Below are 14,595 nucleotides of genomic sequence, written 5' to 3'. Positions count from 1 at the left end.
ACCAATCCAGCTAAGCATTAGCCTCCACCCCACCCCCACCCCCCCAAGAAAAAAAAAAAAAATCCAGCCAAGGCAGAAAGATGGATTCAAATAATTGTTCCATTGATATGAATCACCAATTACAAGCGCATAATACATTACAACATGCAACTAAAAGATGTGGAAAAGGGAATGCCTTTCTAACCTTCCTGCACTGCAGAGACGGCTTCACTCTACCTACAAAAAGCACCCCATCATTTTATGCTCATTTGCTTGCATTTCTTAGCTTTCTATCTCCTTGTTTGTTTCATTTTCTTTTCCGTCCTTCAGAGGGCCAGGAGAGAGTCTAACTTGCAATCCATATATTATGGAGTATCATCATCTGGCAACATGACAGTCAAGAGGGAATACTTGACACGGAGAGAGATCTTTCCTTTCTCAACCATTAGTCTAGCACCAGAGACAATCCAGTAACCAGGATTGTCCTGTGGTCCTCTTGCCATTTCAGTAGTGTCAACAAACTTAAGTAGCTTAGGTGTCTGGACAGGAACTGGCGGGCCACCAGGATATATAGCAGAGTTTATGTTCACATCAGCAGGACGTGGGGGTGGTTTCTGAGCTGTTGTGAAGTGGGAACTTATCAAAGCAGAGATGATTCCAGATTTATGAGCAAGCCCAGGAGACCCATCCCACTCAGGTTTCTTGACCACTGTTGCACCTGAAACTGTTGAGAAGCGTAGCCGTAAGAATAGAATTTTCTTCATGCCATAAGCCTTAACCTGGAACTGGGCACCGGTGACAATGGAGAGATCCTCATCAGAGTCAACAGGGGCAGTGCAGACATGAGAGAAGTTCTTCCACTGAACCTTTTCATAATACTTGGGGTCATAGAAATTATTGGTGAAGTTTCCATTTGGGTCATCAGAGAGTTGGAAGATCTTTGGAAGAGAGGAAAGGTGCTGCAAGTGGATTGCTAGGCGGTTGCTTCTCTTCCCCTCCAGATATAGTCGGAGGCCAGTCACAGGCCTCTTACCCACATCTACCTGTCATGGATTATACAGAATGATTAAACTCCTACATTACGAAAATTTTATCCTTGAAGGCGAAACTGGGTTTAGGTCTAGTCATAGGATTAAAGTTCAAGTAAACAAGTGACCTCATGTCCTGATAAGTGTATGCAACATTGAGAGAATGAAAGCAAAAGCAAGAATAAGAGTGCCGTCAAGAAAAGTTGCTCAAGTCTAATCATGCATGTATATCAGTATATATATATACACATGCAAACACAATAAGAAAACAAATAAAAAGTTGACCACAACTCCACAAGAGAAATTTTATTTTTTTTCTGTTGAAATTTATATAGGACAGCTATAAAACTAGTAATAATATATGGAGGTAAAGGTTGAGCCGTTAAGCAGTGAAGAAACAACATATGAATAAAATATTGTAGCTAAGATGATGATGTTGAGATGGATGAATGGTAGAACTTAAAAAAAAATACAGATGAACGAATCAAAGGCAATTTAGGAGTAGCCCCTGGTACATGATAAAAGGGATTTCTCATTGAAACCCCTTAAGGTGTCAAATAATTTGTAACCTTATTTTTGCCCTCTTAATATAGCACTGATTTTCTTTCAATGAGGATAAAATCCGGTTATTTCATGTGTACTCAAAAAGCGTGTGAAACAATGACAGCTCTTGAGAATGACATGACGGCAAGTCACTTTCAAATTATTTTGAAACTCCTCTTTACCCCGATTTGAAGAACTTCGGGGAATATGACAAGGGCAACCGAATAAGATGACATGTTCTAAATACACCTAATGAGGTGTCATTCAAACAGTCCCATTACGAAAAGTCATTTAAGGTGGCATGAACATGCTCAACAAAGATCTCTAAATGCACCATTAAGGAGGAGTGATATAATTCAGACTAGAGAAGCTACAAGAGCAAGGGGCAGGCCGAAAATGAATTTGGGAGGAGTGGTAAAAAGAGACATGCATGGATTAGGGTTGACAAGAAGTATACTGTTCAATACAGTTGAATGGTCAAACAGGATCTGCTTAGCAACCCCATTTAGTTGGGATGAGGCATGGAGTTGAGTTGTATTATTTTCCAGGTAAATCTAGGCACATATGGGAGGAAGTTCCCCATGCCGCCAGTGTGGGGGCAATCTCTCATGTCACACCAATCACAGCATGGGAAACGGTTTCGTCGACAAGGCCCCACATGGTAAGGATGTGAAAGGGTGTGGGAAAGCCTCCCCATATTGTAGGTGTAGGGATCTTTTCCCCTTCACATGTAGACCTTTCCTTTTTAATAACTTATTTTAAAATATTTACTTACAAAAAAATCCTTATTTATCAACTTTTCACTAATTTAAAAGAAGAATTAAATATATCCAATAAAATGAACACTTTTTATAATTATATAGTATACAAACAAATGAACGAGATAATAATACAGAATAATGACCAAAAAACACAAGAGGATAAAACTAGAATGTTATATAAAAGAACCGTATTTGTACAGGTTTTAGACTTAAATTACAACTATTAAATATATGCAATAAAATGAACACTTAAAGGCCGTACCCAGTGCACGAGGCTCCCACCACTACGGGGTCTGGGGAGGGTCATAATGTAAGCAGCTTGTTTCCTGCGACTCGAACCCGTGACCACTTGGTCACTATGGAGCAATAAAATAAATACTATTTTAATAATTATACAGTATATAAACAAATAAAACAGCTAATGTAATACAATATAATGATGGAAAAAAAAAACCAGAAGGATACAAGTAGAATATTATGGTTGGTCAAGGTTTCTGAATGAGAGAGAGAACAGATAAGTAGGAAGGTTGAGATGAATGATGAAATACATGCACGTGTGCATGCGCACACACACAGATGAGAATATGTCCCTTCTCCCCTTTTTTTTGGGTGGGGTGCATGAGAGATGGAGGAGAGGGGAATGGAGCCACTGTTTGGGAAACAACATCCTTCACCCTCTGGTCTAAACCACATGGGGGAAAGGAGTGGGCTGGACTGTTGGAAGAGGAAAAACAGAGCCTTTATTTTGGAAGTCACTATTGCATCCCCTTCACTGACTTAGTTACATCGTCAATGGGAGAGCATCCCAGTATTTGACGACAGTTTACAGAGCATAAGACGGAGGACGTGATTTCTGTAGAGTAATAACTTTCCCTGAATTCGTGTAAGCCGCGAATTCAAAATTAACAATATATTTTGGGATTTTACAATTTTCCTGTCATCAATCCACAACATGAGTGTGACTTCAATGCCTTTGGGACATTGAAGTCCTGAACCCAAGCCAGGTTTAAAGATCAACACACTTAGATGACCAAGATACCAACATCTGAAAAAAGGACCAAAAAATCAATAATTTATCTAAATGAATTTTCTAGAGAGAATATCCGACAAAAGTATAACCTGAGGTATAACAACTTATTAATAACTTTCTTTTCAATGACAATGTCACAGGACTCAATCCAATTGGCACACTACCTATTAGACTAGAGATGACTAAACTTTGAATAAATACAATACTATAAGCGAATCCTCGGCTTATAAAACATTAATTCTCATTAATGGATCATTAAGACATTGGAACTTAAGTTTTAACACCTCCATGGGGTGGCCACACACGGCAACATCATCCATGCACACCAGAACCCATGGTTTAGCTCAGCTGAAATGTTTGGGACCACCTCCTCGGGAATCATAATTAATAAATACAACAGAACTAATCAAACAGGGAAAAATAAACTTTACCGGTGTTGTGTTGACATAAAGCTTGGGGCCCATAAAACTGAACTGTAGGGATGCACTGCTTTGCTGCTTGCACTGCGGACCAAGAGGAAGATCGCTGAACACCGGTGCCCATTGCCTTGGAAGTTGAAATTCCAAGAACTGATGCAGCTCCTCAATCGGAGGTTTATCTGCAACCGGAAGCCAAAATATTTGGATGCCTCAATTGAAAAGAAATAAGAATGATGATACAAATTATAAGATCAAGGCACCTTTTTTTTCCCGACCTGTTGATAATAATCATTATATTTACCTATATATGTGCACTTCATAATGCTTACAAAAACAAGAGGCCCATCAATGACAAAAAAAAAATTTCAGCTCTTAGTATAAAGAAGAAAGAAAAAATTACTTGGCAGGAGAACCAACCAATTAATTCAAATCAAGTAGCTAAAGAATCCAATTAGAAGATTGAAGAAAAGTTGAGTAGACTAGCTGAGTGTAGGGGCCAAACAATAGGTTTCTATCATCACTAATCAACAGACTAAAATCAATGAATTCCAACTAATTTAGTGCCCAATACATTTACATGTGATGTGACCCTTTTGTCCTTACAGCATTCTCCCCAACTTTCTGTGACATTACATACTGTGTGTTAGGTTCTAATTTGGTGCTCAGCCTTGGGAGTCCTATTTATATGATATGCATATCCACTAAACCAAAGATTGAGCCTGTAATGTAGAATCTCTAAAATACAGCAATGGTAAAACTTAGTTTACGAATTTAAATAATGTGGATTTAAAAAAAAACACGGAAAGAATGAATGGGAAGTTAATATACTTGATTGTCACTAGGCCAGATATATCAATTGCTGTTGGGGTTCTCAGTCAGTTCATGCAATCCCCTTGTAAGTCTCATTCAGATGCAGCTGTTCGGATTCTTCGATATTTAGAGGGTGCTCCTGGAAAAGGGCTCATTTATCGTCCCAATAGACATAAGGAGTTAGTTGCGTACTCTGATGCAGATTGAGCAGGTTCAACTAGTGATCGTCGGTCTACCACAGGGTATTGTACTTTTGTTGGTGGAAACCCGGTTAAGTGGCGAAGCAAGAAACAGACCACGGTTGCCAGGTCTAGTGCTGAAGCAGAGTATAGAGCTATGACGCATACTACTGCAGAGTTGATGTGGATTTGGTCGTTACTTCTAGAGATGGGTTTTTCGATCCCGACGTCTATAAAGATGTATTGTGACAATCAGGCAGCTATCTATATTGCTAGTAATCCGGTCTTTCTTGAGAGGACCAAACATATTGAAGTGGGCTGTCACTTCGTTTGCAGTGCCGTTTTGAAGAAGTTGATCGAGACACCGTTTGTTTCTTCATCTGATCAGAGCTAGCTGATGTGTTTACCAAGTCACTATTTGCTCCTAGTTTTCGTTCTTGTTGTAACAAGCTGAGCATGGGAGATATATATGCACCAGCTTGAGGGGGAGTGTTGAACTATTAGTGTTAGGGGCAGTTTGGTCTTCCACTTTCTTTTCTATCGGTTCTTAGTCCTTTTGTAATGTTGGTTGGTTGTAGGGGCATTATTGTCCTATTTTTATTATGATTTTATTATTAATATAAGAGGGGCAGACCTACAGTAGAACATTCTGTTCTAGCCGCAGGTTCTCTCCCACCTTTGGAACTTGCGTGCTCCTTCTCCTTTCTTCTTCTCTTCTTTCCCTTCTTCCTTCTCTGGTTATTCTAGTCCGGTTATAGGATTCTGATGTTCTAACATCACCTATCTCACTGTTTCACACAGCCATGGTATAAAACCAATTCATTATCATCTTCAAAATCATGGGTATAGGCACAATGGCCCTTACAATATATAAGTGCTTATAGCACTATAACAGAAAATAAAAGTGATGCAGACAAGTCACTTAGAGGGCTTATTTTAGTGGAAATAGGCCTTGGGATGGGTTATCTTGCAGCTAAGAATTTATATAAATTCTTAAAAATACAACCTCTTCTTGTTTGAATAATTTGACGTTGAACCCAGCGAAGCGATGAAACAAGCAACGGCCTCACTCTTCATTCTCCTCTTTCAAGGCAGCAGTGCAATCGTTCGGCGAGGGAGGATACGAAGTACTAATTTCCGTCCGCGCGAAGGAAGTTGTCTGTCGATCCCAGTGACTCAATTAGAAGGTCCAAATGGATATCAATGGTAGAATCCATCAAACCACATGTGTGAAGTGTGGGCCTTTGACTCTATGTGTTTATTTTGTAATTGGCCAATATAATAAGCCTAAAATATGGGTAAAAAGTAGGAAAACGGGATTTACTTCATTAGTTTGGTAGAGTCCTATTTTGAGTTTTTTTTTTTTATTATTTCATTTCCCTAGTCAATTTAGGATACCTTATTAGTTAAGGATTAGGTTAGGCCTTTCTTTTTTACTGTCTAAGTCTATTTTTGAGTCTTCTATATAAGTTTGTAAGGGAGGCCAGCATTGGACATGAATTTGAATAATAAAAAAGTTTGCTCATGCAATGTTGAAATCCTGAGATAAGATAGGAGAGGCCTAGGGTGAGGTGCCCATTCCATTACCCCATCCCCTTCCAATGGTTCTTGATTCCAAACCCTAGTTTGAGTCAAATCGAGTTCAAGAGTGCTACAAGCTTCTGGAATTTCTTTCAACTGATTGTCACGTCGATTTCTTGAAGATTACTACATCAAGGTCATTGCTGCCAGGGTACATCTCCATCAATCGAATCAGCAGGAGCAATCCAAACATCGATCTACGAGAATCTAGGGTTTTCTTAAAACCCTAATTGCTGCTCGATCTCAATTCTCTTGTTCTGATCGGTTTCTTCTATTGGGGAGTTCAACTTAATTCTTCAAGGATTATTCAACTTCAATTGCAGCTTCAACAGGTCACTGATTTGAAGGATTCTATTATTTACTTCTCTTGTTTACTTGTGGTTACCCATTTGAGATCATCTCATTCTCCTCCAACAAATTTGAGATTGTTCTCTTTCTTCTTCTCTGGGGTTTTTATTTTTTATCCTGCCTGGGATTAGACCTATTCTGGTTTTAGTCTTACATTAAAAAGTAGATAAAAGAGACCCACACATATAGTGGGAGCCTTGTACAATAAGAAACTTAAAATAAAAGGAAAGATAGCTTACTGTCTAACTATCTAAGTAGTATCCACTTAAAACTGAAAATAAACATTACATAAAAAATAAAAATTAATCCCTATTTTCGGGTAAGCTTCAAATCCCTCCTATGTGGGCATATAGAATGGGCCCATTACAATAGAAAACTCAAAATTACTTAGCCCATGACCCATATAACACATTGGGGACTTTAATTTGGGCCCAACTTATTGAACCGTGGGCTCAATTGACCCATAAAACTAAACCATACCCAAATCCAAAATAATTCTTCTTTCTTTGATCTACATCACACAACTTGATCTACCAGGTGAATTGAATGTGTCTGCTTAATTGCTTATCACTGTTAAAGGGAAGGTAACAATTAACCAAGTGGCTGATTCTTTGGGATTGTGATAATGTAATTAACTGTTCCAACAACAGCTTTCCTATATTAGAAGACTTAGTAGGCTCAGTTTCCAAGAACCGACTTTCTTGATCTGACCAGTTACGTCCTGTCTTATTGTTCAGATCAGACCTATGATTCATCGAGCTTGTATTCTGTTCTTTTAAGCTCACAGAAATAATTGGATTATGTACCAGGGTGATGTAGTGGGAACAAACAAGTCAAAATTATTATAAGTCCAGGAATCCCACCCAAAGTTTAAGTCTGAGGATCAGAATGGGCGGAAGGCAGGTACCCTTGGCAGTTGGCACTGGATCAGCCGGTACTGCCAATACCAGTATACCAATGATATTTCCTCAAAGATCAGACAGTATCAGGCCAGATAACAGCGGTGTCCAATCTGGTCTGCGATACCAAAGTTTAAATCCTTGAACCCAGCTGGAATAGGATTCAAGTAGAGCAATCCTAATTCAAGTAGGAGTGCATAAACTCACTCCCTCTTAGTGAAAGCCAGGCATGTAACTGTTTAAGTGTAGCGAAATGCAACAATTGTACAATGAGAATAGATATAACACTTACAACGTAGATAGAGATTGATGGCATGGCTCAAGAATCCACTACCAGGAACCCCATTCAAGAGAGATGTGATTGGAACGAAGGACATCGAGATGACATCAGGCTCAGACTGAACTGTATGTAACCACTCTTTGTGAGGCAAATTCTTATTATCACTTCCCCCTCTCCTCTTATAAAAGTAAGAAATATCCTGCAAATAGATAAAGTAAATAAACGTGGCAAAAAAAGCAGATCCAGACATGATCAATTCAACCAAAAGTGAACTGGAAAAAATATAAGCAAAGTGCTAAAAGTACCTCCTTAAGTGCAAAAGAACTCGATGTGCTAGCATCTGTAAACCTCAATCGTTGCTCCCTGATCTCGAACTGAACCAAAAAATGATAAATGATTAGATGAGGAATCTAAAATACCATACTCATCAAGGAAATGGGTAAAGGAATACACTATATTATGCTTTCTTCCTTTCTTTCTTTTTTTATTTTTCTCCTCTCTCATGACAAGAGCATCAAAGGTAGCAGTGCTTAAATAATAAAATAAGACTACTATAGGTCAACCTAGATTTTTTTTTTCTTTGAGCTCTTGGTTCCTGCATGGCCCACCTAGCAAGGGCTTCCCGCCCGGCCCAAATATCTGCCAGATGGCAGTTAGGATGTGGCCCCAACTTTGTGGAGAGGTAGACCCCATGACGTCCCCTGCTCACATATAAAATTTTGGAGCACACACAGTTTTGAAAAATCCAGGAGTACGGAGAGTGCAAAGTAATGACCAGAGTACCAGTAGGCATGCATGTACATATACAGTGATGCATCCTAATATACCAGGCGTGTTTGATTGAGTTAGACTTTGAAATTGGACACATGGCACCATGACCTCTATCCAACAGTCGTAATAGCCAAATTATCTGTCCATATGGCACAATGAGAGGGACCCAGGAAGCCCTTCCTACTTGGTCTGAGACAAAGGTTCAATCACTGAAATACCCAACCACAGAAGACAAACAGAAGTGGAAACACTGCTGTTGGCAGAACAATGAGAGGCTCTAAAAATAAAAGTAAAAAAAAAAAACTAAGTTCCCAAAATAGCAACTATACTACTCTGATGAAAACACCCTTTCAGTCGAGGGTAGGGAACCTTGGGAGAATTAACTTCTCAAAGTTTCACCCTCTGCTAATGGCTAGATCATGAATAGAAACAACAACCAGAATAGCAATTGTAGAAGGATGTCTTAATATTTTAGAATCCCAGAAACAGTACGCAAAGAGCAGTGCAGAATCAATAGATGATATCAAGATCTTCAAACCTGTGAAAAACCAGAATCGATGGACAGGTCTGAAACAGGAAACTAAGATCAGAACTGAGGGAAAAAAAACTTCCAATGGAAATTCACCCAACAGATTTGTGACTAAATAAACAAACAGATTCAGAAAAAGAACTGATCTTACCAACCATAGGATATAGGAATCAGGAAGCTAACCTTTGTTGATTGAGAAGAGAGAAAGATAGTTAGGCCTCTCACCTGACTGTGGAGAAGGAATCTCATCAAGGTTTCCCTACTGCATCCCACAGTAGAGCAGTTTTGAATCCCACAAAAATATGCTGTGTCTCTTACAGAACTCCCGAGCTCAAGGGTAAATTATTTCTCAAATCAATGGAAGTGGATATGATGATCCCCTACTCTTTGTTTATAACTTCAACAAAATAAGAAAAATAGGAAACCTCTATGTATGGTAGGGAGAATCCCTTGCAACTTAAGTTTCTCTTCAAAATAGACTCCATTCTAAAACATTACAAAACACAAAATAACTAAATCCCGTATAGGGCTTAAATCCCTAATATTTGGGCTTTTAGAATTGGCCCATTACAATAGTAAACCCAAAAATATAAAACCCATGGCCCAGACAACCCATTGGGCACTCAAATTAAGCATATTAATCCATTCTTGGTCCAGTTTGATGACCTGGTTTGCTGCTGGCCTTCATGTTCCTTTGAACAACATCAGAAAGCCAGTATCATCCCCTATTCAAGCTATTATGCTAGTTATACAAACCAGGATAACATTCAAAAAATTGAAATCACAGCAGATATCTAAAGAGGAATGACCTAAAGAGGGTATAAAAGAATATCAGACCCATTGATTATCTCTCTTTTGACCCATAGGAAAAGCAGCGTGGCTCATATGAAGGTAAACAGAGAATTAGTTAATATCTTGGAGCTCAAGAAGACCATACATTAAGATTCATTCACATGTCTAAAGTACAAGAAAGAAAAGAATATGTGGTGTAACAAATAAAGTTTCTCTTAGTGAACAAACCTTATTTGAGTACAGAAATTTCTGTTTCAGGTACTCATATTGAGTATTGTAGCATTCTTCTGTTCCTAATCTCATACTAAAAATTGATTAATTTAATTTTGCAGGTGAAGGATACTAAACTTTTAACGCATATTGGTGGCTTTCTGATGTAGTTCAACACTTCAACCCATAAGTACCATTGAAGATGATTCCGCCAGTGAGACCCAAACTTTTAATGCATACTACATCAGGTTATAGCCTTACAACTACTCAACTTATTAGTCTTTGAACTGATTTTTCTTTCCAGTTTTCAAAACCTGAAAACCCTCACTTTCCTCTTTAATGCTGACGTACTTTTTTTTAGGAGGGGGGTTCTCTTTTATTCATCTTTTCTTATTTCTTTATTGTTCACCAGATTGAGTCTATATTTGAAACTAACATTTATTTTGTATATAAATATGGACCAACTATCAGATGTTTAACAGTCTGACATTTCAGGTCAGTTACTTAAATACCTAGGATGGAGATGGATTGACCAAGTCATTGAGTTCAAATAAAACCTGGATCACATAGACTGACCCTCTCTGATGTAGATCAAAGCATGAAGAAGAAAAGGACCAAAACACTGTTTACATTACTGTTCACGTGAACAGTAGTGTGGGCCTATATGGAGGAGATTTGACGGGGATATTAGGTGCTACTTCTTTAGTATAAATTTCTAATTTTATAGTTTCTATTTCTGTGTAATCTTTAGTAATTAGCTTAGATTTTATTTGTTTTTAGTACTTTCTATTTTGGTTAATGGCTAAGACCTTAGTTAGCTTTTTGTACAAGTCTCATCATTGCGTTGTAAGAGACTTTCTATTTTGCTTTATTTCCTTTCTTGTAATAGCAACATCCACTATATATGCAATGGACCATTAAGAATCCTACACACAATTTAATAAAAAGAAAAAGAGTTGTTTACAACTATGTGGCTGCGAGAGGCAGTGTGGGAGAGAGTCTTATGTTAGGTGAGATGCCTAGGTGAGAGTGAGAGGCTCGAACCATATTCTATGCTTTCTTTTATTTTCAGTTTCAAATTTGAATCCTGCAATTGGGTTTCTGTTGGAGGTTATCGATAACATATTTGAGGGTCTAAAAATGTGCCGTTGAGCAGTGGGAAGGCTGATCTGTTGTTGCTATATTAATCCCTTGGTGGAAGATTGAAGGTACTTCTTGCGGCTCCACAGACTCTTGCTATTTTGCTGAGACCTTCAAGCTCCAACACCTGCAGATCTAATCATCTGCCACCGACTATACTTTGCTGATTTGCTAGGTTCGTGAATTGTGGTTATGTTTTTAGGGCGTTGATGGCTTGATGCAATCGAATGAGCGAATGGCTCGACTGGATAAACGATGGCTAGTAATGCAATGATGTTGAGGCCATAGTTCTAAATCTCGGCGAGATTTCGAATATTTCGAGAATCTCGAGCTCCTCGAGATGAGGTTACATACAAAACTTAAAACATGCAGTGTTTCAATAATTTTGGCACAAAAGAGCACCAACTCGACCCACATTTCGAAATTTCAAAGTGTCTGGACAGAAAAAGGGTTTTTTGTGTAGAGAAGGGAGGAAACCCTTGTTTCTTGACTTTTTAGCCACTTCATCACTCAATACAACTGGGATACACTATTGGGGGTTGCCACATCACTACTCACAACCACGGGGACATATTGGATCGTCCTTTGTCGACAGTTTCTTCTCCTATCCAGCCCACCAGCTGTACATGCATCCGCATGGATCATGAGCGTGGCTAAATGACTGGTTGCTCATATTGCAGTGACCTATACCCCAGAATAGGTTACATGCAATATATAGATGAGACCATTTAGTGCAGCTGTGGAGGACTACTCTCGTTTCTTCTCGAACACTATGACGTGGCATTCATATGTCATGCAGACAGAGGACAATCAATGCATGTCATCCCCATCGGACCATGAGTAGACTCGATCCAGCACGCCATAGTTCATATCAGTGGAAGACTAGAGTGTCTATGACTAATTTATTATTGTTCACTGTAAGGAGAATGGTGTCTATGACTTATGCATTATTGTTCACGGTAGTTGTAGTAGAAACTTTAAGTCTTTAACAATTTCTTAAATAATTATTCAATGTTGTGTGTCTTCATCCATTATTGCATAATTTACTTGCCAATTATGTCTCATATCATTCAAACAATGTGTAGAATAGGCAATATTACATTTAGGGTTCCGACGTATACTACCAAACAAGGGTGCAAATCCAAAACACCAAATTAAGTGCTTTTTTTTTTCAATTTGAAGATTTAAATATGTTTATTAAGCCTAAAACAAGTTTCCCATAAAGTTTCGAAGCCAACTATGGCCATTTGCCCACATAAACGTCATTCCTCAACAAAAGAAAAAATGCACAAACTCGCCGAGATCTTGCCATCAGTCATCTCGACCAGGACGAGACGAGTTTTTGAACCTTGGTTGAGGCATTCCAGAATCATGTATAGCACCTCCTTGGGAAGAGAAGAGACCTCTTTTCAAAGCACCTGAACCAGAAGTCAAGGTCAATGTTGGAAAGATTCCAGCAACTTGTGAAGGCAAGGACGAGCCAGTCCTTGATGTTCCTACTGTCGAGACTTTCATTGAAAAATCTGAAAGCAACGGTGGACAATGAGGTCAAGACTAAAGAACTTGGTGCTACAATTGAAGTGGCGGTTGAAGCAAAAAATGAGGTGACTGTGGACCACAAAGAAGGTGGCCTGATTTGATATGATTTCTATTTCAATTTCATGGGGTGATTTCTATTTTAGAAATTGTTTGGTTCGATTTTTGCACCTTATTTCAGTGAAATAGAAATCAAATGGAATAGAAATTCTGAAATAGCTGACGATCTGTTTCAATTTATTTCACTTTTGCTCTTTAATGAGCACATGGTTAATTTGATGGGCAAAGAGTACTTTCATGTTAAAAATAAAACACCACCCTTCTCCTCCGGATGGTCTCACCACCACCACGCCACCACCATCACCTCATTCCCGGCTCCGGCCCCAACCACCACCACTCTCTCCCAAAGAAATATAGAGAATCTATTCTCAAAAATTGAACTTCCAAATGGATTTCTTATTCTTGAAATATATTAGATTGATGCAACCAAAACAATTTCAATTTCTTGACTATTTCAAGAAATCAATCCAAAATTGATATAGAAATCACACCAAATCTGGTCGAAGAACCCAAGGAGCTTGACACCAGTCACCACAGTGGAGGTTGAAAAGGTGGAAGTAGAAAACACAGCTGAAAAGGAGACTATGAACACGACAGCCGAGTACACATCCGCTGTTGAAGTTGATCACATCGAGTTCACCATGCCACCGAAGTTTTTCGAAGAGAGAGCTCCCCGCCTCGAAGACAACATTCCAAACATCTGTGGCTGCCAGAGTACTGTTTTGGGCTGAAACTAGACGTGCACCACACCAAGCTCATCCCTAAATTCTATAAAACTCGAGGTCGAGTTTCATTCAAATGGGGGGGGGGGGGAGTTGACGTAGATCGAAGCATAAAGAAGAAAAGGACCAAAACACTGTTCACATGGACAGTTGTGTGGGCCCATATGGAGGAGATTTGATGGAGATATTAGTTGCTACTTATTTAGTATAAGTTTCTAATTTTATAGTTTCTATTTCTGTGTAATCTTTAGTTATTAGCTTAGATTTTATGTCTTTAGTACTTTGTATTTTGGTTAATAGCTAAGATCTTAGTTAGCTTTTTGTACAAGTCTCATCATTGCATTGTAAGAGACTTTCTATTTTGCTTTATTTCCTTTCTTGCAATGGCAACATCCAATATATATGCAATGGACCATTAAGAGCCTACACACGATTTAATGAAAAGAAAAAAGAGTTGTTTACAACTATGTGGCTGAGAGAGGTAGTGTAGGAGAGATTCATATGTGAGGTGAGAGACTTATGTGAGAGTGAGAGGCTCAAACCACTATTCTGTCCTTTCTTCTATCCCCTTCTTCCCTGTTTTTCTTTTATTTTCAGTTTCTATTTTATATCCCGCAATTGGGTTTCTCTTGGAGGTCATTGATACCATATTTGAGGGTCTACGAATATGCTGTTGAACACTGAGAAGGCTGATCTGTTGCCTCTATATTAACCCCTTCGTGGAAGATTGAAGGTACTTCCTGCGGGCTTCACAGATTGTTGCTATTTTGCGGAGACCTTCAAGCTCCAAAAACTGCTGATCTAATCATCTGCCGCAGACCATGCTTTGCTGATTTGCTTGCTGTAATTCACTGATTATTATAAGTTGATCCTGCTGTAGAGTTGGGTTCCTGGTTGAATAGTTGGGGACTTGGTTCTACATTACTCTCACAGTCACATGGGGGTCAAGGTAATGAGTTAACAAGTTTGACCAAAACC

General features: G+C 38.8%; 1 protein-coding gene across 1 annotated transcript in view; it reads right to left on the bottom strand.

Annotated features, from left to right (window-relative positions):
* Positions 1-308: 308 nt before the first annotated feature.
* Positions 309-14,595, bottom strand: part of LOC122656004 (MACPF domain-containing protein At4g24290) — a 40,760-nt gene continuing 26,473 nt past the window's right edge. The window contains exons 4-7 of the mRNA XM_043850418.1: positions 8,163-8,231; positions 7,870-8,056; positions 3,773-3,939; positions 309-1,022 (exon numbers count right to left, since the gene is read on the bottom strand). Of these exons, the coding sequence (XP_043706353.1) occupies positions 345-1,022; positions 3,773-3,939; positions 7,870-8,056; positions 8,163-8,231 (1,101 nt within the window). The 3' untranslated portion in view covers positions 309-344. The remainder of the gene's footprint in view (positions 1,023-3,772; positions 3,940-7,869; positions 8,057-8,162; positions 8,232-14,595) is intronic.

The sequence above is a fragment of the Telopea speciosissima genome, chromosome 3, assembly GCF_018873765.1.
Source record: "Telopea speciosissima isolate NSW1024214 ecotype Mountain lineage chromosome 3, Tspe_v1, whole genome shotgun sequence".
NCBI classification, from domain to species: domain Eukaryota; kingdom Viridiplantae; phylum Streptophyta; class Magnoliopsida; order Proteales; family Proteaceae; genus Telopea; species Telopea speciosissima.
This window is presented reverse-complemented; position numbering and strand designations above follow the sequence as displayed.